At 42.1% G+C, this 23823-nt stretch overlaps 1 protein-coding gene across 3 annotated transcripts in view; it reads right to left on the bottom strand.

The window, feature by feature from the left end:
- Positions 1-23265, bottom strand: part of megf10 (multiple EGF-like-domains 10) — a gene marked incomplete at its 3' end in the record, with an annotated part of 68524 nt that extends 45259 nt beyond the window's left edge. For all 3 annotated transcript variants that reach the window (XM_079289094.1, XM_079289095.1, XM_079289093.1), the window contains exons 1-4: positions 23139-23265; positions 16677-16778; positions 15625-15725; positions 12023-12115 (exon numbers count right to left, since the gene is read on the bottom strand). In XM_079289094.1, the coding sequence (XP_079145220.1) occupies positions 12023-12115; positions 15625-15725; positions 16677-16778; positions 23139-23260 (418 nt within the window). In that variant the 5' untranslated portion in view covers positions 23261-23265. The remainder of the gene's footprint in view (positions 1-12022; positions 12116-15624; positions 15726-16676; positions 16779-23138) is intronic.
- Between the last annotated feature and the right edge of the window lie 558 nt (positions 23266-23823).

Consider the following 23823-nt stretch of genomic DNA (forward strand, 5'->3'; position numbering starts at 1 on the left):
ATGCTGTTCAGCATTCCAACTGTTGTTATCCTGTTTCTTTATTGTTGGAATGCTGTTAAGCATTCCAACTATTGGTATCCTGTTTCTTTATTGTTGGAATGCTGTTAAGCATTCCAACTATTGTTATCCTGTTTCTTTATTGTTGGAATGCTGTTAAGCATTCCAACAATTGTTCTTCGAACTATTGTTCTTCGAATCTTTATTCAACTTCTATTTCTTCCGTCGCACCGCTTCTCCTCCTTCATTTTTTAAGCTACAGAAACCGTTCAACTATTAAAATGTTCAGCTCTTTCACCAGAGGGGTGCTATGACCTTTCATATTTCTAACCTTTAAACTTTTTGAATTATTAAGCTTTTTATTTTCAATGGGATCTCTATGGAGAATATTTTCAAATGGCTTCAGGTACACAGGTGTTCGCGATTGAGCCAATTAGTGATGTTGATAAACACACAGACTCACAGACACATGCGCACATACACTCCTCTCCCTCTCTCTGTCTCTCTTATACAGTCATTCAGGTCTTAGGGATCTTTAGAGGTATCTCTCTCTCTCACTCACTCACTCACTCATTGTTGGAATGCTGTTAAGCATTCCAACTATTGTTCTTCGAATCTTTATTGTTGGTATGCTGTTAAGCATTCCAACTATTGTTATCCTGTTTCTTTATTCCACTATTTCTTCCGTCCCCCGTTTCGTCGCAACGCTTCTTTTTCATTTTTTAAGCTACAGAAACCGTTCAACAATCAAAATGTTCAGCTCCTTCAGCTCATCTCTGCTATGACTTTTTCTATTTCTAACCTTTAAACTTTTTGAATGATTAAGCTTTTAGCAACTTTTTTTTGAATGGGATCTCTATGGAGAATATTTACAAATCCTCTTAAACTTCTTCAAATTTCAAATCCTTCAACTTCCTCATACTTTCAGCTACAGACACCATTTCAACTTTCAAATGTTGAGAAAATCCTCAACTATTGCCAACATGATTCAGCTTTTTGATATCTTTTAAACTTTTTGAACTGCAGCAATTTAACTTTTATGATTTTTCAGCCCTTTTCTGACTTTATAATGGTTGTGTATTGCGCAGCTTAGAGTGCGTGATGTCACCGCTAGAGTGAAGAGCAGCTTGAGATTCTTGTGAAAAAAACATTTGTGTTTTGCCACTGTGTCCACAATCTTCACTCTTCATGCATCATTTCTGGATGTAGAAGTAGCTAATATTGTCCTTGTCGTAGAAAAATTACTGTGGAATCCCACAGATTTCCACATTTGACACAGAAGCCATTAATTGAGAGGAAAACCAACTTTCTGCTCAACAATAGAATCATTCTATACAATGTAACTTCTTTACATTCTATTCGAATGTAAAGAAGTTACATTGTAATATAATTGTCTTTTGAAGATGAACAGGACATTTTTCAGTTTCAAGTAATGGCTGGGTTGTGACTTTCGGTGCTGCTTTAGTATTGATCATGTTTTGATATTTGAATCATTTTGTGGATGATCAGATGGAGTTATTATGGGAGCAGTCGCCCAATTGCAGATTCAGCTTGAGCAAAACCTTTGTCTGTTGTGTTCAAATCAGGCCCATAGGAGTTTACAAGGCAGGTGTCCTTTCTCTAAACACTGACCTGATGCATCAAGTGGATATGTTTTGCTGAACATAATATTATGCATTTGCCCTCTACATCCTCTAGTCGGAATGAGCATACTTATAAACGCACTGTTACAACTCCTTCATAGTGTCATATTGTTTTTCGGAGAATTATGATGATAGGTTCATAGTAAATGCAAAAGTATACTTATGTACAATATATTATGTTGAACATTGTTGCTCCTGGATGGATCACAGCCAACCCAATTATTTTCAACACAGCTCCATGTCCTTGGTCATGGTGCCACAGCACTTAAAAGAAGAAACTTCATAATTCTCAAAATTCTGACCCTTTGCTTTTTTATTAACAGCATTAACTTGCACTTTTACTTTCAATACTTAAGTACATTTAATATCAGACAATTACTTTTGATACTTAAGTACAATAAATATCAGATAATTTAAGACTTTTACTCAAGTAGTATTCTAATAGGTGACTTTTACTTTTACTGGAGTAATTTTCCAGTAAGGTATCTTTACTTTTACTCAAGTATGGCTTTTGGGTACTTTATACACCACTGCCTAACACCATATATAGTGTGATGCAGGGATGACGTATTTTTCAAGGCCAACTCCTGAAGTTAAAATTAAGCTGTGTGTTAACCACAGAGCTTATTTCAGGCATCTTACCAAAAACCTATTTAACCCTTGTGTTGTTCTGGGGTCATTTTTGACCCCAGAGGACGTTTAAGGTCTCTAAATAAATGAGACATCATATTTTTGGTTTAATATTGAATATCTTTTCCTAATTTAATGGGGACAACTGCGTAACCACAAACTCAACATGTTGATATGTAAAGTGATATTTAAAGCCATTAAAACACCCAAAAAATATCTCTTTCTAATTTTAGGCCAATCAGTGAGATTTGATGGTGATCTGCATATTTCTCCAAAGTCCCATAACAGGGATTCTGGATGTGTACGGGTTTGGGTGCCGGGGGGGGGGGGGGGGGTTGTTTTATTTAAAGGGCTATTTAGGTAGTCAACTAAAAACTAAGTACCTGACACATAAACTTTGGTTGCAATTTTAATTCTAATTAAAGCTGCGAGCAGCAATGAGCGGGCCCTCGCTATATGCACGTCGGGGTGCATGCACGTCGGGGTGCCGGCGGGACTCCGGCCTGCGCGGCCGAGAACGTCCGCGACCGTCGGACGGCGCGAGGACTCTGGTTGATGCTGTCATTCAGTTCCGTGACCGTCAGACACTGCATGTAGGTTCAGAGCATGGCCCCAACATACTTTTATTGAAGTCCATATGCGATACATGTTCCTACCACATGTCATACATCTAGGTCAAACGTACTGCGAGGGCTGCTTCGTCGAAATTTTGTAGGGGGCGCTATTGAGCCGATTTGCCACTCTGAACCAATAAAATCATATTCTGTAACTACATTTCGGCCTTGTAATCTACTTGCCAAGTTTGCTTATGTTTCGAGCATTTTTAGCCTCTCAAAATGACCTTCGTTGTTCACGGCGAAGACTGCATCGCCACGGCAACGGCGTTCGACGAAACATCAAAAGCTTCATGATCTGGCATTATGAACTTCTTGTATTTGTGTGGAACAAATTTGATATTGATTTGATTTACCTACTAAGAGAAACAAGCCAAAGCATAAAGACTTTAACTTCCTGTTACCATTAGGTGGCGCTATGACTATGATTCAAAATTGGCCTGCAGATGTCTTCAGGCCTGGAGTCTAATCAAGCATGTGAAATCTAGCAAAGATCTGATGATGTGGAGTCGAGTTACATCAGTTTATTCGTTCATGGCGAGCCGCCACGTCGCTGCCCTTCAGTAACTTCTTACAATCTTCACAACAAAGCATTATCAAGGTCTTAAGGCTTGTTTGACAACATTTGAGAGGGATCTGATTAATCTGTGAGGAGCAGGATGTCAAAGTACGCAGCGTACAACTTCCGGTTGCCACTAGGTGGCGCTATCACTATGATTCTAAATTATCATATAGATGTGTTCTGGGTCAGGATGTTATGACATATGAGAGATTTGGAGCAGATTTGACAATGTACGGCCGAGTTACAACAACTTCCTGTTTCGTGGCGAATGGTGTTTCTTTGACGCCACGCCACGGCCACATAGTTCGATAACTTTTTGATCTTTGAGTAACTTTTCACTGTCAAGGTCTCAAGAGCAGACTCGCCGAATCTGAAGTCAATCGGGTCAAATCTCTGGGAGGAGTTCGTTAAAGTATGACGCCTTGAAACGGTCAAAAAACGTCATAAATGCAAAAATGGCCGACTTCCTGTTTGGTTTAGAGAAATCGTCCAAGAGGATTTTTTGTGCGTCTCATCACGGTCCACATCACTACCAACTTTCATACAGCTGGGTGAAACCTGATGTCGGGGCTACTCAATAGGGGGCGCTAGCGAGCCAATATTTCATACCGCAGCTGAGCACCCCAATCAGACTGCAATTTTCGCAAATTCTGGCTTGTGTGCCAAATTTCACAACATTCCCAATATCCCAAGCACCTCCTTTTTGCGACGAAAGACTAAGAATAAGAATAAACATTAGAAATTCAATAGGTCCTCCGCTCCGACTACGTCGGTGCTCGGGCCCTAATAATGTTCTGCAGGTTCAAATTGCTGGGGTCAAAAATTACCCCAGGATAACAAGTGTTAGTAAATTTGAAGGTAACAGGAGGCTTAAATGTTGCAGAAATGAATGTTGACATGTTTTATATGTCAGGTAATGACTTGGAATAAAGTTGACTGAGGAGTTGAAACACAGAGGTGGGTGATAATTTATACTGTATGCTTTATAAACAGTCAAACCTGACGGGGTCATTTTTGACCCCAGAGGACAACAGGTGTTATTATGTGCTGCCATTAGAAAAATTCAAATGATTAAAGAACAGCATCCTCACTAAACTTTGATATGTACCTCTCTGTGATCAGTCAAATCGTAAAAAATAATATAAAGTCAAAATAATTCATTGTTTCATTGTATTTTCACTCAAAAACAGGGTCTACTTTTATGTAAACAAGGTCTATTGGCCCTAAATTCCAAAATGAAGGGAAACATTTGTGGTAATGTGTTGGACTGAAGTAAGACTAAAGGTGTAAAACAGAATTGATTGACAATTTATACTATATGCTTTAAAACAGTCAAACCAGATGGGGTCATTTTTGACCCCAACGGACAACAAGTGTATGGCAGTCGGGAGGACAACACAAGGGAAAGACAAGATGAGGGGACAGGAATTAAATGCTCACTCATTTCTTTACTGTTTTTGATTTTTACTTCCAGAACTGTACTCCTGACACTCGACCCACATGATTCTAGAGATGTGTACATCACTGTTAATGTTCCACCTGAACATCCTGTTTTAAAAGGCAATACATCATATTAAAGCTGCAATGACACTGTTTCATGAGATATTTAAGGCAAGGCAAGGCAAGTTTATTTGTATAGCACATTTCAACAACAAGGTAATTCAAAGTGCTTCACATAAAACCATTAAAAGCATCAAAACATAAGGCAAAAGAAAAGGAGATTTAAAAACAATTAAAGAAACAGTGTAAGAAATAAAATTCAGTAGTAAAAAGTAAAGGAGATTTAAAACATACATTGAAACAATAATTGATGTCTCCCTGAGACATTGCGCTGCACGCAATCAACCATACACTGCCGCAATTCTGCAATTACTCGCACACAAACCACGTCTGGAAAAGATCTCTGCCGATCTGCGTTTTATAGTGTACGCCTTGCACGAACTCGGTCCCGGAGGAAATGGCGATATCCAGTCCTTTTAAAACCATTAAAAGCATCAAAACATAGGCAAAAGAAAAGGAGATTTAACAGCAATTAAGAACAGTGTAAGAAATAAAATACAGTAGTAAAATGCAGAAATGCAGGAAATTGATTAATATATTAATTGAATGTGGTTCAATTAAAGGCAGCAGCAAACAGAAAAGTCTTCAATCTTGCTTTAAATGAGCTGAGGGTCTCAGCAGACCTGCAGCTTTCTGGGACTTTGTTCCAGATATGAGGAGCAGAAAAACTGAACGCTGCTTCTCCATGTTTAGTTCTGACTCTGGGAACAGAAAGTAGACCGGTCCCAGACGACCTGAGGGGTCGGGATGGTTCATAAGGTTGTAGCAGATCAGAGATGTATTTTGGCCCTAAACCATTCAGTGCTTTGTAAACCAACAGCAGGATTTTAAAGTCAATTCTTTGTTGGACAGGAAGCCAGTGCAAAGACATCAGAACTGGGGTGATATGATCCACCCTCCTGGTCTTAGTGAGGACTCGAGCTGCAGCGTTCTTACGGACTTTTTACAGAGACCTGTAAACACACCGTTACAGTAGTCCAGTCTGCTGAAGATAAATGCGTGGACAAGTTTTTCCAAATCCTGTTGAGACATAAGTCCTCTAATCCTTGATATATTCTTCAGGTGATAGTAGGCTGATTTTGTAATTGTCTTGATATGGCTGTTCAGGTTGAGGTCTGAATCCATAACTACACCTAGATTTCTGGCTTGGTTTGTGGGTATTAACATCAGTGATTGAAGCTGAGCGGTGATTTTCAATTGTTCGTCCTTGGTACCAAAAACAATTACTTCTGTTTTATCGTTGTTTAATTGAAGAAAATTCTGGCACATCCAGTTGTTGGTTTGTTCAATGCAGTTACCCAGCCCTTGTATGGGATTATAGTCCCCTGGTGACATAGTTATGTAGATTTGTGTGTCGTCTGCATAATTATGATAACACACTTTGTTGCTTTCCATAATCTGAGCTAGTGGAAGCATGTAGATGTTGAACAGAAGAGGCCCCAGTATTGAACCTTGGGGAACACCACATGTCATTTTAGTCAGCTCTGATGTATAATCAGCTACAGACACAAAGTATTCTCGGTCCTTCAAGTAGGATTCAAACCAGTTAAGTGCTGTGCCAGAGAGTCCCACCCAGATGTTTAGTCTTTCTAGGAGGATGGCATGGTCGACCGTGTCGAATGCAGCACTGAGATCAAGTAACACTAAGACTGAACTTCTGCCATTGTCTATGTTTAAGTGGATGTCGTTGAAAACCTTAACAAGAGCAGTTTCAGTACTGTGGTGCTGTCGAAAGCCTGACTGGAAAACATCAAAGCAGTTATTTACGGCCAAGAAGTTGGTCAGCTGTTGGAAAACCGCTTTTTCAATTATTTTACTTAAAAATGGGAGGTTTGATATTGGCCTATAATTTTTCATCTTTGCGGAGTCTAAACTAGCCTTCTTTAGGAGCGGTTTAATAACTGCAGTTTTTAGGGCTTGTGGGAAGACACCTGAGAGAAGGGATGTGTTTACAATTTGTAAGAGATCAGTGGTCATGCAGTTTGAAATATTTTTGAAAAAGTGTGTTGGTAGAATATCCAAGCAGCAGGAGGATGACTTCAGATGTAGTATAATGTCTTCTAGGCTTCTACGGTCGATTGAATGAAATTGTGTCATGATATTTGAATGGATGTTATTCAGAGATCGGGACAACACATATCCTGTGGTTGATGTTGAGGCACTGACTGCTTGTCTAATTTTCTGAATTTTGTCAGTAAAAAAGGAGGCAAATTGATTGCATGCCCAGGTGGATTGGAGTTCAGCAGCTACCGACACTGGAGGGTTTGTTAGCCTGTCGACAGTAGCAAATAAGGCGCGTGTATTGTTCTTGTTTTTGGTTATGATGTCAGAGAAGAATGACTGCCTTGCAGTTCTAAGTTCCAAATTATAATTGCGAAGTCTCTCTTTATAGATGTCACAGTGAACCTGGAGATTAGTTTTTCACCACCTGCTCTCAGCTTTCCGACACTCACGTTTCTCTTTTCTGACCAGCGTAGCATTTCTCCAAGGAGATCTTTGCTTACCCGAGACAACCTTCACTTTAGTGGGTGCAATGGCATCAATAATATTTTTTACTTTAAAATTGATGCCATCTACAAGCTCATTGACTGAGAGACAAGAGAGGGCTGGTGTGGAGAACTTCTGAATAAATAGTTCACTGGTGTTTTCAGAGATGTAACGCTTTGTCACAACCTTGGTTTGGACATTTGTGTGCAAGGAGATTGCACTCTCAAAGAAAACACAGAAATGATCAGAGAGTGCAACATCAGTCACAGCAACCTTGGAAATGTTTACACCTTTGGTGATGATTAGGTCCAGAGTGTACCCCCTGTTGTGGGTGGGTCCTGTCACATGCTGAGTCAGATCATAGTTATCAAGGACACCACATAGTTCTATAGACTCTCTGTCCTGGGGATTATCAACATGGATATTAAAATCACCAACACTAACAACACAGTCAAAATCAATACAGATTACAGACAGCAGTTCAGTAAACTCATCAAAGAAGGTTGCACAGTATTTAGGCGGTCTGTAAATGTTTAGGAATAAAGCTTGAGTGGAATTAAGAGCCACATATTCAAAAGAACTAAAATGACCAAAGGACATCTGCTTGCATTGAAGAGAATCATTAAATAAAATAGCAACTCCACCTCCTTTCTTATGCGCTCTTGTTTCGCTCATGAAACTGAAGTTGGGAGGTGTTCATTCAATAAGAACAGCTGCACTGTTATCTTGATTTAACCAAGTTTCAGTTAAAAACAAAATGTCCAGTTTGTGCCCAACAATAAAATCATTGATTAAAAATGTTTTTCCTGACAGAGACCTGACATTTAATAAAGCTAAGTTTAATGTGGTTAAAGCTTTCTTTGCCCAATTTATTTGGACAGGCTGACGAGGAATGTATGCTAAGTTTGATAAGTTTGCATGTTTACTATTGTTTCTTCGCAGCCTCACCTTTCTTTTTCTATAAACTTGCAGGACAGGAATTGAGAAGGCTCGCTGCATACAGGGCCCCGACTTTTCCTGGAGAGAGTCATTGGTATCATTAGCCTTGTAGCCTGGACCCAGAAGATATCAATTATTTCCGTTATCATGTAGAGGAGTGTGTTTGGTGTTTAAGAGGTATTGCCTCACCCACTAAAGAGCAATTGAAAAAAATAATTAATAAAGATATATGTATGGTGATCAGATTTATTTCGTGGTCAAAGGAATGGCTGAAAAATGGTAGATAAACATTTCATTTCCTCTAAATTCTTCACAGCAAAAGTCCCCTGTTATTTTTGCTGCTTACTCTTCCTCCCTGCAGCATTAGTGGATTTGATTTTTAAGAATAGTCGCGAACAAAGCTCCGCTAATTCATTGAGAACCATCTTTACGTCACTGGTTCAGCGGCCCAGGAAACAAACCGACCAATTGCATGCATTGTAAATCATATCACATGACACTACTCAGCTAATCAAATATGTGTATTCCGATAAGTATCGCGACTTGGGTAAAAGTTATTCACACAGGGGAGAGACGGGCGAGAGACCAAGTAGTCTGAGAAGTATCTGAGTGAGAGAAGATATTTCACTATGTGTTCTCCAAAAAACTAGAACCTTCAACCAAGAATGGACAGACTCTCGTTTGTTCATTCGGAAGAAGAAAAGCGGTAATGTGAAGCGCCACTATGAGACAAAGCCCAAATCTTTTGAGGAAACGTATCCAATCAAATACAAAATGAAGGCACAGAAAATAAACCTGAGAGCCCAATATGATACATGAATTCACTGCCCAACAATGATGTTACCAGAGAAGAATAGATCTGAAAAAAGTTATTTCAACAACCACACATAAAGTCTCTGCACACAATTTTCTCTTTTTAGAAGATGAGAATAATATGGATATCTTGGCTTTTGTGATTGACATCACATCTGAATTAAATACATTTAAAGCTGGAGGACAATTCAATTCAATTTGTGTTTCTTTTTTCTTTTAAGATGCACACTGTTCAAAAGCTTTCTGCAATGTATTATATTTTTAAATGCATCACTTATTTTACTTGAAATGAGAGAGTAACATGTATTTACTATAAGAGTATGCATTTTGAATCACTTATCCAGTTGAATTTGAAAACTGAGCATAAATATTGTTGAGATATTATTGAATTGAACTTTCTTTATTTAGTTTGACAGTCAGTTGTTGACTATACAGACATTGATACAACTGCTAGGCTACTTTAATATATATGGCACTAAATCATAGCACAAGTTAGACAGTGATGTTCTGGACCTTTGCCTGAGGAAATTCTCTCTAAATGGACCTCGTTGAATTTTAATTGAATACACCTGGTCTATGGTCTCAGCTGTGCTCCTTTCCTTTTGATCTTATCTGGAAGGTACTCCGGTGTGGGGGGAAGATGATGCTAATGAAGGCTGGATAAATTGTCCGCATTGTGCCCATGTGCTGTCCCCATTTCACTGAGATCCGAACTCAACGCGAGCCAGGACACCTAAGCATGTCTGGCTGATGGGATCCCAATGTGAGAAAGATCTGATCTCGGAGTATACAGAGTTGATATATAATGCGTCCTGGCATGATTGAATGAAAAAACGGACTAAATGACAGAATGACGAAAGTCGCTTGTAACCACAGCCTTTGAAAACACCACCGTACACAAGCTACAGGCCAGGACAACATTTTCGCAGCTAAATTCCTGGAGGAAAGCCACATGAAAAGTTCTGGTTATTGAAATCGCAGTCTCCCCAGGGGATTTCTTGGGCATAACATACTTAGCCCGAGTGCTAAAGAGGGCTCAATGAGGTTGAGTAGATCCAGTAAATACACCAGTGTTTCCACAAACACACACGCCATTCATAGACTGAAGAGCTGACCATTGTTCAATCTCACTTTTGCTCATTTGACGGACCCACTGAGCTGGTAAACATGTACAAGCTGTGTTGACATGCTCAGAGGAAGTGGCCCTGTACAATTGTATTAGCTGTGACTAACTGCTTACAAAATACTAATTCTACCCATGTTTGGAAAATACATTTATACCCGTGATGCAATTCTGCTAAGGAAATGAAAGAGCTTTTTTGCAGCTGGCCAAAAGTGAAACATGGCAGCAGATGGTGACGGCTACAGCGACTGTGTGTGGGTATCATGGATCATGTGGATGTCTCGATGAAAGGCAGAACTGTTATTTAGCTACTGTGCAGCCGAATTCAACTGAAAAATGGTAGCAGCCTCAATCGAGGGCCTGTTGAGCTTGGCCAGACAACAGTGAAAAGTTAAAGGTAAAAAAGTTTAAAGTTAGGATTTTATTGTCATATACATATACACATATTTACAAAATTGTACTTCTGCATTTAACCCTAGCTTATTGGGAGCAGTGGGCTGCTGAGAAGCGCCCGGGAATAGTTAGGGATTCAGTGTCTTGCTCTGGGACACTTCGGCATAGGACACGTAGCAGTCAAGGATCGAACCGCCGACCTTGCGGACGACCCTCTCTACCCAGTGAGCCACGGCCGTCCCAGGAAGAGAGTTCATGACAATCTGTCTTTGGTATTTTGTTGGTATTTTGTTAACATAGAAATTGTGTTTTAATGGTGGTGAGGGGGTTACCATTGATTCATGCTCAGGGACCATGAAAAGCCCTAGAAGCTTTATAGAAATCTGGCCTAGAGTTTTAAGTTTGTTTTTCCTGACCAGAGTGACTTTGACTGATGGTGGCACTAGCGGAAATGCCGCTTGTGGTCACAAAAATGATTAGGGTTCATCTTGTGGGGAACATGAACTTCCATAATACATTTCACAGCAATCTGACGAGTAGTTGTAGAAAATACTGCTGAAACAAAACGTTGGACAAACAGATGGACTGACTAACAGCACCTTTGGACCCCAGTGCTACAGTAAACAAATACATCCAATACCATGAAGAGCAACACATAGCATATAATTCATTTCATTTACACACAGTTGTGGAAGAATAATTCAAATCCTTAACTAAGGGACAGTTCAACATTTTGGGACATACACATATTGTATTTCTTTCTGAGAGTGAGATGTCCAGATGGATATCACACTCATGTCTGTGTGTTAAGTACATAGCTGGAGTCAGGATGTGGTTAGCCTAGCCTAGCATAAAGACTGGAAACAGGGGAAAGAGAGCTCACCTGACTGTTGAACCAGTCGTACAGGCGTGTTTTGATGGCATAATATATGTATAGTTGAGGTATAGTTAATTTGACCTACTTTATATTGTAAAGTACATTTGTAATAGATTAGCATATATATATATATATATATGATAACATATATTGTAATTTTGAATCTCAAATTTGTACTTACGTACAATACTTGAGGATGTGTATGTCTGCATGTCTAAAGAATATAGCCATGAGAACAAACAGAGTGTTTAGCTCCTGTGATACAGTGCAGCAGTCAGTAAGACGATACCACGGCCTGTTTTTCCTCTTGTGAGTTCAGAGTGCTTCCACAGAAAACCAGAGTCACACACACAAAGAAATGACAGCAACAGCTGGAGGACTTACCACTGGAGCAGTTGAAGCCCCCCCAGCCGGGCTCGCACTGGCAGGTGTTGGGGGCCATACAACGGCCGTGGACACAGCTCGCCGCACAATGAGCTGGACATGGAGGAGACAGGAAGACAGGGATCAGTACATTCACAAAGATGTGTAAAAATATATCTGCTTTAAGAATTAGTCATGTATGGGTACATCAATTTAAGAATTATATTGTTGTACTTTCCCTGCAAAAGCTGTAGAATTAAGATGTTGTAAGCCTGGATTAATTGAGAATTCCAGGTCTGAAGATTCAACTTCACTTAATCTAAATCAGGATTGGACCACTTTGTCTTGATGCATGTCACTCAAGATGTAAATAATCACTGGTTTCAGCACTAAATGATTTTAACTGCACAATACCCAGATTGTTTTCAAAAGAGCAGTTTGAATTAAACAGATTTTCAACCACGTTTTATGTCTCCATGCATACAAAAGTTAAGTTTTCTGTTGCAAGATGACACGAATCTTAACAGTTAACCTTAAATGATGTCCAAGATTAAATTAGAATTCAGCTCAGAAAAGGCTAAAAACAACAACAAGGTGCTGATTTAACAACTGGACTTGAATGCGATATATGATGCTGAGTCTGAAAAAATTGCAAAAGCCATCATAAGGGACTAAACACTGTTTTATCTAATAATTATTCATGTTTAATGATTTAAATTTGTAATCATTGTATTCATGTGTACTTGTTTTTACTTTAACACTGGATATAATGTATACAGTGTACATGTTGGACCTTTTTATTGTATGTAAATGCACTGGAGGCAAAACCAACAAGTGACTCATCGTTACAAAAATGTTTGTAATGTGTTCTAAACTACGGACGGACGTTGTCTGTAAAGATCAATACATTTTTGCTTTCCCACAGGACAACCTGTCCCCTGAGCAAAAATCCTGTGTTTATTTGACTCATCCACCACACCTCCCTCGTGGGTGTTCTCGCTCCATTGCATAATAATGACGCTCTTATACAGATGCCGTATTACAGACATATCACTGCATTGTGCGTCGATATCGAGACGCAAAGGGATACTCCCCAGTTGTCTGTATTTGACGCCATGGGAGTAAGACCAGGGCTACTCATTTCTCCACTATGTTTACCAGCTAGTTACCAATGAAGGAGAGGGAGGATTAGAAGAATAAGAATAAGAAGAAGACAGAGAAGAAGAATCTCCATCAGCAGACTGCGTCAAAAGAAAATGTACTAACTCATTTAACCCTATATGCCATTTGACTTCCTTTGCTATCTGACTCTCATCTGGAAATGCCATGCTGCCTGGAGTATCTGGCAAATCTTCAGTGAGACTCTCAGAGCAACATGTGATAGTTGCTTATACAAGAGAGCCTTTTTCCTCTCAAGTAAATTCCGCTCTGAACTCCCGGGGCACATTTTCACAGCCCCCGCATGAATCAAACTGTGGTCTCCACTGAAGCACACAGCTTCTATCATCAACCACTTCAACCAGCACAATAGCAGGCTGTGTTAGCATTATGATTTTTTTTACTGTTGCTGCTGAACAACAGTTGTTGTTTTTGCCAATGGCCGCTGTGGCTTCACACCTGTTACTGACTGCTGGCTACTGAAAAGGGGGGGGGGGGGGGGGTGCACAGTAGCCTCAATGAAAAGTGAAGTTACAGTAATAACACATGTAGATGATAAAGGTTCTGTTTTTCTGACAGGCAGACAGTCATTCAGCTGAACCAAGTTTCCCAGTTTCCTCAGCCTGCAGAGGCAACTCTCCTGCAGTGTGGTGACTATCAAAGCCGTAGCATATGATTAGGGTTGGGTATCGTTTGGGTTTTTTCGATACCGGTGCTAAATCGATACTTTTAAAACGATACCGGTGCCTAAATGGTGCCTGAACAGATACTTTTTTCTTAAAATTTAACAATATATTTACTGTTTGAAGTATACAATAAATATAAATAAATACAAAACACTTGGCTTCAAACTACAGCTTCAAACTTTTAAACTATGAACAATATGTTAACTGTTAACAGTTTACAGTATACTTAAATAAATTAAATACAAAATACAAAACACACACACACTCTGTACACACACACATTACAGCTTCGACTTCAGCAATTATTTTGCAGAAATATGAGCATATTTTCCTTCTCTGGCAAAATACGACACGTCTCATGACTTATTTTATTTTACCAGTTGGTGGCGGAAATGCGCCAATTCGTCGTTTGCCAACCGGCAGTACACCTCAAAGGAGGAGAAGAAGAAGCTTTCGCGTGCCTGTGTTGTTGTGCTTATGAGCGACAGCGCTAAGTACCCCGTTGTAATAATACTATGAGTGAGGAGCGGAGGACCGAGTCCTGCTGCCAGGACGGAGTCATCAGAGTACTGTAAAAAAAGTATTTCAATCGGTGCAGGAAAGGAAGCACCGAAATCTGCGTTGCGTTTCGGTCCGGTAGATACCGGACGTATAGGAACCGGTGCCATATTGGCACCGAGTTTCGGTACCCAACATATGATTCACATATGTTCATAATCATATGATTCGTATCATGTTCATACTCCAACCATACAGTGTTCTTCATCGGTCATTCATTATATGACTTCACTCATTTATCCAGGTTTTTCGTCCTGACAGCGGAACCTCCGACATCATTTTGACAGCCATGAGCTACATGGGAAATGTCAAAAACAACATCTACCGTGGTATATGGCATTCATCGACCTCACAACGGCCTTTGGCTCTGTGAACTGATGCCAAAACAAGTATCTCAAGTTCTTGCGTCTCTTACAGAAGGGCATGCCTTGTTGCTCAATCTGACAAGGACCTCAATAGCATCCTGAATGCCTTCGCCAGAGCTTGCCAGCTCCTGGGACTTTGTCTTAACATCAAGAAAACTCAGATTTTACACCAACCAGCAGCTGACCAACCTGCCCAAGTCCCGACAATTTTTGTGTACAACAACATCTTGGAGAATGTGGATCACTTTGCCTACCTTGGTCTACCTTCTTTCCACAAGAGCTGTCATTAATAAGAAAAACTGAGAAAGAATGTTTGAGGATCGGAACATCCAGACCAAACTTCTCGTCTATCAAGAAGTAGTTCTGCCTTGGACACTGCAGGCTTGACCCTGCTGGACCACCTATAGCAGACATATGCAACCCAAATACCGCCAACCAAAACAAATGACCTGTGACCAACCGAAGGAAGGGTAGCACCCAAGGGCGACAGAAAAAGCGGTACAAAGAAAACATCAAAACCTAATTGAGAAAGTGCTGATTAAACATCCACAACTCTCAACAGAAACCTATGGAGCAGGATGGTCTATGAAGGCTTAGCGCAGCAAGAAAAGGACCTCCCCACGCCGCAAGAGAAAAAAGGCAAGCAAAAAAGGAAAGACCCACCACCATAATGGCTCCACAAGCCACCGGTACCATGACAACCACTCCCAATGCCACTATTGCAACAGAACATTTGACTCAAGGATCGATCTCTACAGCCACCTGAAGACCCACAAATGACAAAACCCACCAGCAGGAGGACAATCATACTCGACTTGGAGTGATCCTCGATGATGATGATGATAAAGATACTCACGAGCACAGATCTCTCCATTCTCGTAGAAGCCTGGGCAGCACTGGGAGTTTCTCCGGTACATGGTCTTCTCTCCCCTTCGATAGGCTGTCCGATAGCTCACCCTGCTCACAGGCGGATACATGATCAGACACTCAATAAAAGGAAACGCTATACATGCACAACGTTGATTATTCTGGGCTCATTTGATCGTGTGGTATAAAATGTGGAGTGGAAAAGGGAGTCTGGGTTGTCTATATAGGGTATGGAACCTTTTAACTCGAGATGAGCAGATCGTAGACAGAGTGATAAAAATATACATGGATGGATTTAACAAATTCCCTGACATACAGATAAAGCACAGCAATAGATGTTAGTTATTTATGAAATTACTTTACTATTGCTTACTATGCTGCAAAAAGCATTACAGTGTTGTTTTAATTGTTGTTTTAAATCAACTACATTCACACTGCAGCTGGAAGTTTTTGTGTTTTAACCCACATTATGTGACCTGAAAGCTCTAGAAAAAGGAGAAATCTTGATAGAATAAATTGGCAAACGACTATATTCGAAGTTGACACTAAACAGTCTGCTTTTAATTGTGACTGTTCTCATTGTGTGGCCCATGTAGTTGCTAGTGAACACTGATGCAGCGTTACCATGCCACAAAATAAAAAGAAGACAAGGTCTGCGTGGTGCGGGATTTGGAACTTTCAAGCTTGGATGTAGTACAAACACTGTTGTATGGTTTGGAAAATGGTTGACAGGTAGGTGACGTATACTGAACTGTACGGTGGCTCAGGAGGTAAAGCTGGTTGGGCTGTGCCACCAATGTGTGAGTGTGAATTACTTTACACCCTGATGAGCAGGTGACACCTTGTAAATGTGACTCATGAATGAGTGTGTAGATGGGAGAATGTTGGCATGTAGTGTAAAGCGCTTTGAGTGGTCGGTAGACAAGAAAATTGAACATGGGCTTAAGCATGCAAAAACAATGGTCTATTAATAAACCACCACTCTCTCCACACTCACACACATTCTGGGCTGTATTCCGGCCTCAGCGATGTAGTTCTCACCTGTGTCTGGTGCACTTAAACCAGTTGAGGAGGTCGGTGCAGCTGGTGTAATAAATCTGATCAAAGGGATGGGCGTATGACTCCTGCACTGTCACCGAGTAACTGAAAGCACAGGAAGAGAAAGGAGAGAGATATCAGACATAAGGAGCAGCATCAGAGTGTGTGTGTGTGTGTGTGTGTGCAGAGGTTTCATGCATAATAACACCCTACCACCCATGTTTATCCAACAGGACACCCCGTGTGCACATTCTTCAGACCACTGACCGTTTTAATCAGGGCGTCATTAAGCTGCTTTTGTGTGCGTGTGCATGTTTGTGTATGTATGAAGGCAGGATTAACCCCCCCATGCTCTGTGTACCCCTACCCACTGTACTCGGTGTGACACATCATTGGTGAGTATTGTATAACGACTTGAATTATAATGTCTCACAGTCAAATCAACGACTTTGTTGGGGCGTTGACAAAGGCTACCTTATGACTGCCTCGTGACCTTATTAGTTTCCCCACAGGCTCTTTGGAGACATGCATTTTTCACTTACTTATGGCTGCAGTTAAAGGGGAACTACACCACATTTCCAAATTCATACATGATATTCTTAAAATCCATCCATCCATCCATTTTCCTCCGCTTATCCGGGGTCGGGTCGCGGTGGCAGCAGGCCAAGCAGGCCGACCCAGACCTCCCTCTCACCGGCAACATGTTCCAGCTCATTCTGGGGGATCCCGAGGCGTTCCCAGGCCAGCTGGGAGATGTAATCTCTCCAGCGTGTTCTGGGTCTTCCCCGGGGTCTCTTCCCAGTTGGACGTACCTGGAAAACCTCCAGTGGGAGGCATCCAGGAGGCATCCTAATTAGATGCTGAACCACCTCAGCTGACTCCTTTCGACGCGAAGGAGTAGCGGCTCGACTCCAAGCTCCCTCCTGATGACCGAGCTCCCTCCTGATGACTGAGCTCCTTACCCTATCTCTAAGGCTGGGCCCGGCCACCCTACGGAGGAAACTCATTTCGGCCGCTTGTAGCCGCGACCTTGTCCTTTCGGTCACGACCCAGAGTTCGTGACCATAGGTAAGGGTAGGAACGTAGACCGAGTGGTAAATTGAGAGCTTTGCCTTCTGGCTCAGCTCCCTCTTTACCAAGACGGTCCGGTGCAGCGCATGCTTTAGTCTGTCAACTGAACACAATTCAAAACTTGTATCAGTAAAGCTAGAGCAGCATTTTCTTTCTCAATAGATTCATTATTTAGTCAATAAAATATCCCTCTGATAATAATACTAGTGCATTTGGAAAATGCAGAAGCTTAAATTGTGGGAAATATAATAGGCTCGTTCGAGTTGAACTGCGCCTCACCTGGAAAGCAGACGAGAGCAGGCGGACGTAAAAAGGGCCATTGACAAAAAACTGCGTTCAAGTCGGACCGTTTTCAGCCGCCTGCTTCTTCTTCTTTCTTTTGCATTTTTTGGCGGTTGGCAAACAGCTTTCGGGTGCATTACCGCCTCCCACTAATCTGGAGTGTGGACTAAGGACTCCTCATACGACAACCAAACGAAAAGAAATACACATACACACACATACATACACACACATACATATACATATGTGTGTAAATAAATAAAGATATGTATATATATATATATACACACACACACATATAGAAAAAATTAAATAATAAAATAGGAAAAAAATAATAATACATTTGTTTCTCAAATTCTATTCATCCCTTTTTGTCGGTTTATTGCCGTTAAATCACAGCCAAATCAGTTTATTTTGTGTTCATACAGCTGTAGTAAACAGCCGACGTGTGGCTTGCTAGACACAGTGAATACAGCTCGATAAAATCCACGGCGCTCCTCTGAACAATATTATGAACCCAGACATGACTGCGTTTAGTTTCCCGGGATATCTGTGACTTCCACAACACGTCCTAAGCAGAAATATAGGTTATTTTTTCCATGGTTAATGGCGGACAGTTGCACGGATTTCAGGCGATAAGCCCCGCCCCCTCTCCGACGCGTCCAGCGTGAATCGCCCCGCGTTTGGTGTGAACACCCCCGGCAAGACCGGCGGCGCGTTGGACGCGAATTTGCGGCACGTTGAATTTTCGACGCGTTTGCTGTGAACGCAGCATAAGGCTACTGCAGATGTAAAAACACAAAAGCACTTCACTTACCACAGCTGCTGTTCACTTAAAGACAAAGTCCATCCTCCTTTCTGTGTTAACAAAGAGTTTAATGACGCGGTTGTACAGAACATCGGTTCAGTTCAGTTCCAGTCAGAGGTTCTCCTGCGAACGTGTTCGTTGAGTTGTAGATCCACTCGGGTCTCTCCAAAAGTTTCATTCTTAGCCATAAAATGTGCAACGCTTCTCCGCCGCTGTCAGCCAGAAATACCATTCGTACAAATCATTTTCCATGCTAGCTGTGGGGTTGACCGACCCTTTCATAGATGTCCAGTTTTTCTGGTCTTGAGAAATCTGTTTCTCGTCCTTCAGCCATTGAGTGTTAAAAAACAAAGCTAGGTTAAAAAAGAATCTACCAAGCAAAACGCTAAAAATGTCATAACTTCTCTTACATATGTTTCAACCTGAACTCTTACCATACTAAGATCTGCTAGCTAGCTTTCTGTTTCACAAAAGTCACGCTGGCCCGTTGACCAATCAGGTGCACTTTAATGCAGACGTACTTAGCAGGCTACCTGCGTAGCAGTGGCACGTCAAAGAATACGCCCAACATGTCAAACTAAAGCTCTGATTGGTTGAAGACTATAACAATCAACAATATCGTCCCCATTTACTTAAACTACAAAGGCTCTCTAGCGGGCATCGGGCCTCTCTCCTTACATAGAGACATAGGGGCTGAATCTGATTGGATAAGAGCTCTCCTTGAAACAAGCTGTGCTGGAAGCAGAGCAGCAGAGGAAGACAGGAGCTGTGCAATGACAAAATAAGCTAATGGGAAAAACAATTATAATACATGTAGTGTATTTGTGATAAATTATTAAATTATAAAATAGCTATAACTTTGTGATTCTGTTTAGGCCAGCAGAGAAGGCTTAGCTGGCCCTGACGGCCCACCACTGCGTTGAATGCATAGTGTCTTTACAAAATAAACTTAGTGTTCACAGGAAACATATAGTTGTAACTCACACAGGCTCAAGCCTCTGCTGGACTCCATGGGGAATACTCAGGAGTCGCATGAATAGGTTTGGGCAGTATAATAGGCAAATGAGAATTTGCCTCCCTCCTCGGATGGAGTTGGCGCTTCAATAACCTCGTCAGTGCACATCATGTCCCAACCTCATCGCCGGGACGGATCTTCACAATGTGAAATGCCTTGGGATGGGCCGTGCAAGAGTGGTGTTCTGCAGCCACCAGCCTGCCCAACCTGCCGAGTGCTGTACAAGATTCAATGCCAGCAGCAGTGGGATCACTTCCGAGGCTTCGATGTGATGATTTGGTGGGATGAGAGCTCGAAATCAACGAAATTGAAGTACCCGCCCCAGCCTTCAACCTTCTGCCACAGCCTCCGGTCATTCGGTCGTCCCTGCTGAGTGAGACGCTGGTGTCGTCTGCAGATGACGACAATATCTCATCGGTGTCTGGTATATCAGCCTCCCACAGAAGCCCACCACCAACATCTCTTTGCCAGTACTTCCTGCTAGTGATGACCTCTACAGCGGGGCGTGTTGGACCTAGCCCCCTCGCTTCCACCCAAATTAATAATCTGATTCAGGGAGCATCAACGGCAGTGGGCCGTCTGAAGTCTCTCGCCACCGTGAGCTCTACCCATGTGTGACTGGGACTCATCACTCCAGAGAAAGAACTGGAATGATCGCCTAGGACCCCCCGTCATCACAGATTGTCTCTTTGTATCGATTTAATCTGTCCCTCTGCTCTTTAAACATCTGGAGGAGGAAAAATCGACCATAATCTACCGCTTACTCACCCTCAGAGGAAAGCTGAGGCAAAACGTAACAACGCAACAGTGAGAAGGAGATCGTCAGTACTGTACTTTTCGGACGATAAGCCGCTACTTTTTACCCCACGCTTTGAGGCGTCGTCTTATAGTCCGGTGCGATTTATATACGGATTTTTCCGTAGCTTTCCTCCGCCACAACAACAACAACCGCAACTTCCGGTTCCGGTCTAACACAACATTTACTAGCTCCCGACACAGAACAGTTGCTACCAGCAACCCCTCTGCTACCAGCTGTTACTGACAGGGTCGCTACAATATGGATGAAGTACCTTTGACCTACCTCTCACTAGGACTGTTAACAAAAAAGGTTGAACGGCAAGATGCTTTTAACAGTACATGTCCGACTCGCTAGCTTCTAAGCTAATTTTAACATTACCGCCAATGGGGAAATGCTAACCGCGATTAGCATTAGCGAATATATCTTCGTACATCTTTTCATGCAGACATACTTGCATTACAGACTAAGGACTCTCAAGGCTACCAAACGAAAAGCAATGAGGCAATAACTGTTGTTGCTCATAGCTCTGAATAGCTGTTGTGCTAGCAGCAACTGGCCAAGCCAGTTAGCCGTAAATGCTGTTCAGAGCTATAACGTAGACACACTGCATGAGAAGAGCAACTTTTTCTCAAGTCTGCCAGTGGATCCTAACAGCGTGGAGCAGTGTGAAAGAATCCACCATCACCAACGGGTTCCGAAAGGCTGGACTACTGCGAGATGAGGAGGACAGCGCAAGCTCAAGGGCGGATTTGCCTCGGGAGCAAAGTGACACTGAGGGTGCAGACGAAAGACGGACTGCAAGCACGAATGAAGCAATTCTGAGGCTGTTTAATTCCGACACTGAAGAAGAGGACTTCAATGGTTTTAGTGCACAGGAGGACGAAGGCGATAGCGATCAACAGCGATCCTGTGTCGATCCAGCCACTTTCCGGCTCGGATCAGAGGGATTACCGGTACCGTAAGCCACTTCCCGGCTTGGACCTGTGCGGAGCGCGTGGAGACGCCTCCTAGTTGACTTGTTACCGTTTTTTCCAGTTTTTTCCAGTTCGACAAAACTTGTTCTATAGTTCTACAAAACTTGTTCAAGAGTTTTTTTGTGTGCGTGTTTTTGAGTGAGAGAAATAAATCATCTTGGTTTGCAATATAACTCTGCTGTCCTGAGTCTGCATTTGGGTCCTTGAATACACCACATCATGAACCGGTAGGTATGTCTGTATGAAGCATGAAAAGATATACGGTACAAAGGTGGATACAAAGATATATTATATTCTCTAATGCTAATCGCTAATGCTAATCGCTAATCGCTAATCGCTAATGCTAATCGCGGGTAGCATTTGGGCTTATAGTCCGATGTGGCTTATATAAGTAAATATTCAGTTTTCTTCTCAAAATTAGAGGGTGGGGCCTATATACCGGTGCGACTTATAGTCCGGTAAGTACGGTACTGTTGAAAATCTGAAAAATGTATTAAAACTGTTTACATTTCTCAATGAGCACAATACCCTGTCCACCTCCCAGGCTCCCCATAACGTCTCGTTGAATTTGGCTCGAACCAAATATGACGTTTCATGGCTGCCCAATGTCAAAGGACTCAAACACACACTGGCCGTAACAGTCCCACCTCTGGTGGAGGCAGTGGGCCGCGACAATCACGCTAGTACAATCCATCACGGCCAGTAGCACAGTTCTGTTTGTGTGCTTCAGGAAAAATGTGCCTATCCAAGAAATTCCTGGCAGCATGGCTTTGAGGGTTCATCTCCCAAGTCCATGGATGGCAGCAAGAGACCCTCCCACTGTGGTCTGAATACAATACAGCGTGGCGGGCTTGTTTGTGATGTGAGTGTCGACGACATATGTTCGGCAGCATCATGGTCGATGCTTTCTACGTTCATATTCTCTCTTGGACATGTTGGGCTCCTTTTCATCATCTGTGCTCGCTGGAACGATATATCATTGGTGAAACGGGTGGGGTGTGTGCTGGTTGTGTTGCACCTGACCCCTCCCCTTAGGGCATGATACACCTTTATGTCCCTGTGCTCTTTGATGACCCGGGTACTGTGGTGTGCAGGGTGTCTACCGCTTGTCTTTTGACCCCTGCAGTTCAGTTACATACTACCTGGGTTGGCTGGGGCCCCCTACTTCTGTGTTTACAGAGGTTATAAATCAACTGAGAAGTAGGGTCCTTTTCTCATAGACTTCCATCTGACTTCTTTATGCAGCCAGCGGAGTTGCCTCCTGCTGGCCAGTAAAGAGAATGCAAATTTAAGACACTTCCGCATTGGCTTCACATTTCAGAACCTGAGGTAGCCTCCTGGTTAGAACTATGTTGTAACCCTCATTCTATGCACAGGCAGGTCCGTCTACCAAGGTGGCCCTGCAACTCATACGCCGCTCCCTGAAGACGGTGTAGTATGCAAAGCAGCAATGTGTGTCACCCGCACCCTTGAGGTCAAAAGCGTTTAAAGAAATGATTGCAGCATTGTGACTGACCTCTCCCAGTGGCTGCAGACATTGGGATCCTCCAGGTTGAGAGAGGAAGTGATGCAAGGCAGGAAACAGAAGGCCACCACAGCCAATATGACTGTCCTGTGGTGGCGCAGTGACATGGCCATCTCAGTCAGAGCTGCACCTTCAGACAGGAAAGGGTGGGGAAACGACACGTTAGAAATTTAAAAAGGTATAATATGCATAAATTTCCCTGCAAAAAACAATGTATGAACTTATACAAAAAGAATACAACTCCCTCAACATCCTAATACTACTTGACCTCAGTGCAGCCTTTGACACCATCAACCCCTCTATCCTTCTCTCCCGTCTTGAGTCCTCCCTCCATATCACTGGCACAGCCCTCTCCTGGTTAAAATCCTACCTCTCCAACCGTAAACAGTTTATTAGTATCAATGAATTCAAGTCTGACACAGCCCCAGTCTCTCACGGTGTCCCCCAAGGTTCGGTACTCGGTCCTCTCCTCTTCATCCTCTACCTCACATGTGTCAAACTCAAGGCCCGCGGCCCGAATCCGGCCCGCCACGTTATTTTATGTGGCCCGCGAAAAAGTTTTTTTTTTTTTTTAATTTTGGAAAAAAAATTAAAAGTTAGACTTCAAAATAAAAGTATCCCCATGGTCGTAATTATGAGATAGAAAGTTGAAATTATGAGATAGCATGTTGTCTGC

Source organism: Melanostigma gelatinosum (genome assembly GCF_949748355.1).
Source record: "Melanostigma gelatinosum genome assembly, chromosome: 18".
Taxonomy (NCBI): domain Eukaryota; kingdom Metazoa; phylum Chordata; class Actinopteri; order Perciformes; family Zoarcidae; genus Melanostigma; species Melanostigma gelatinosum.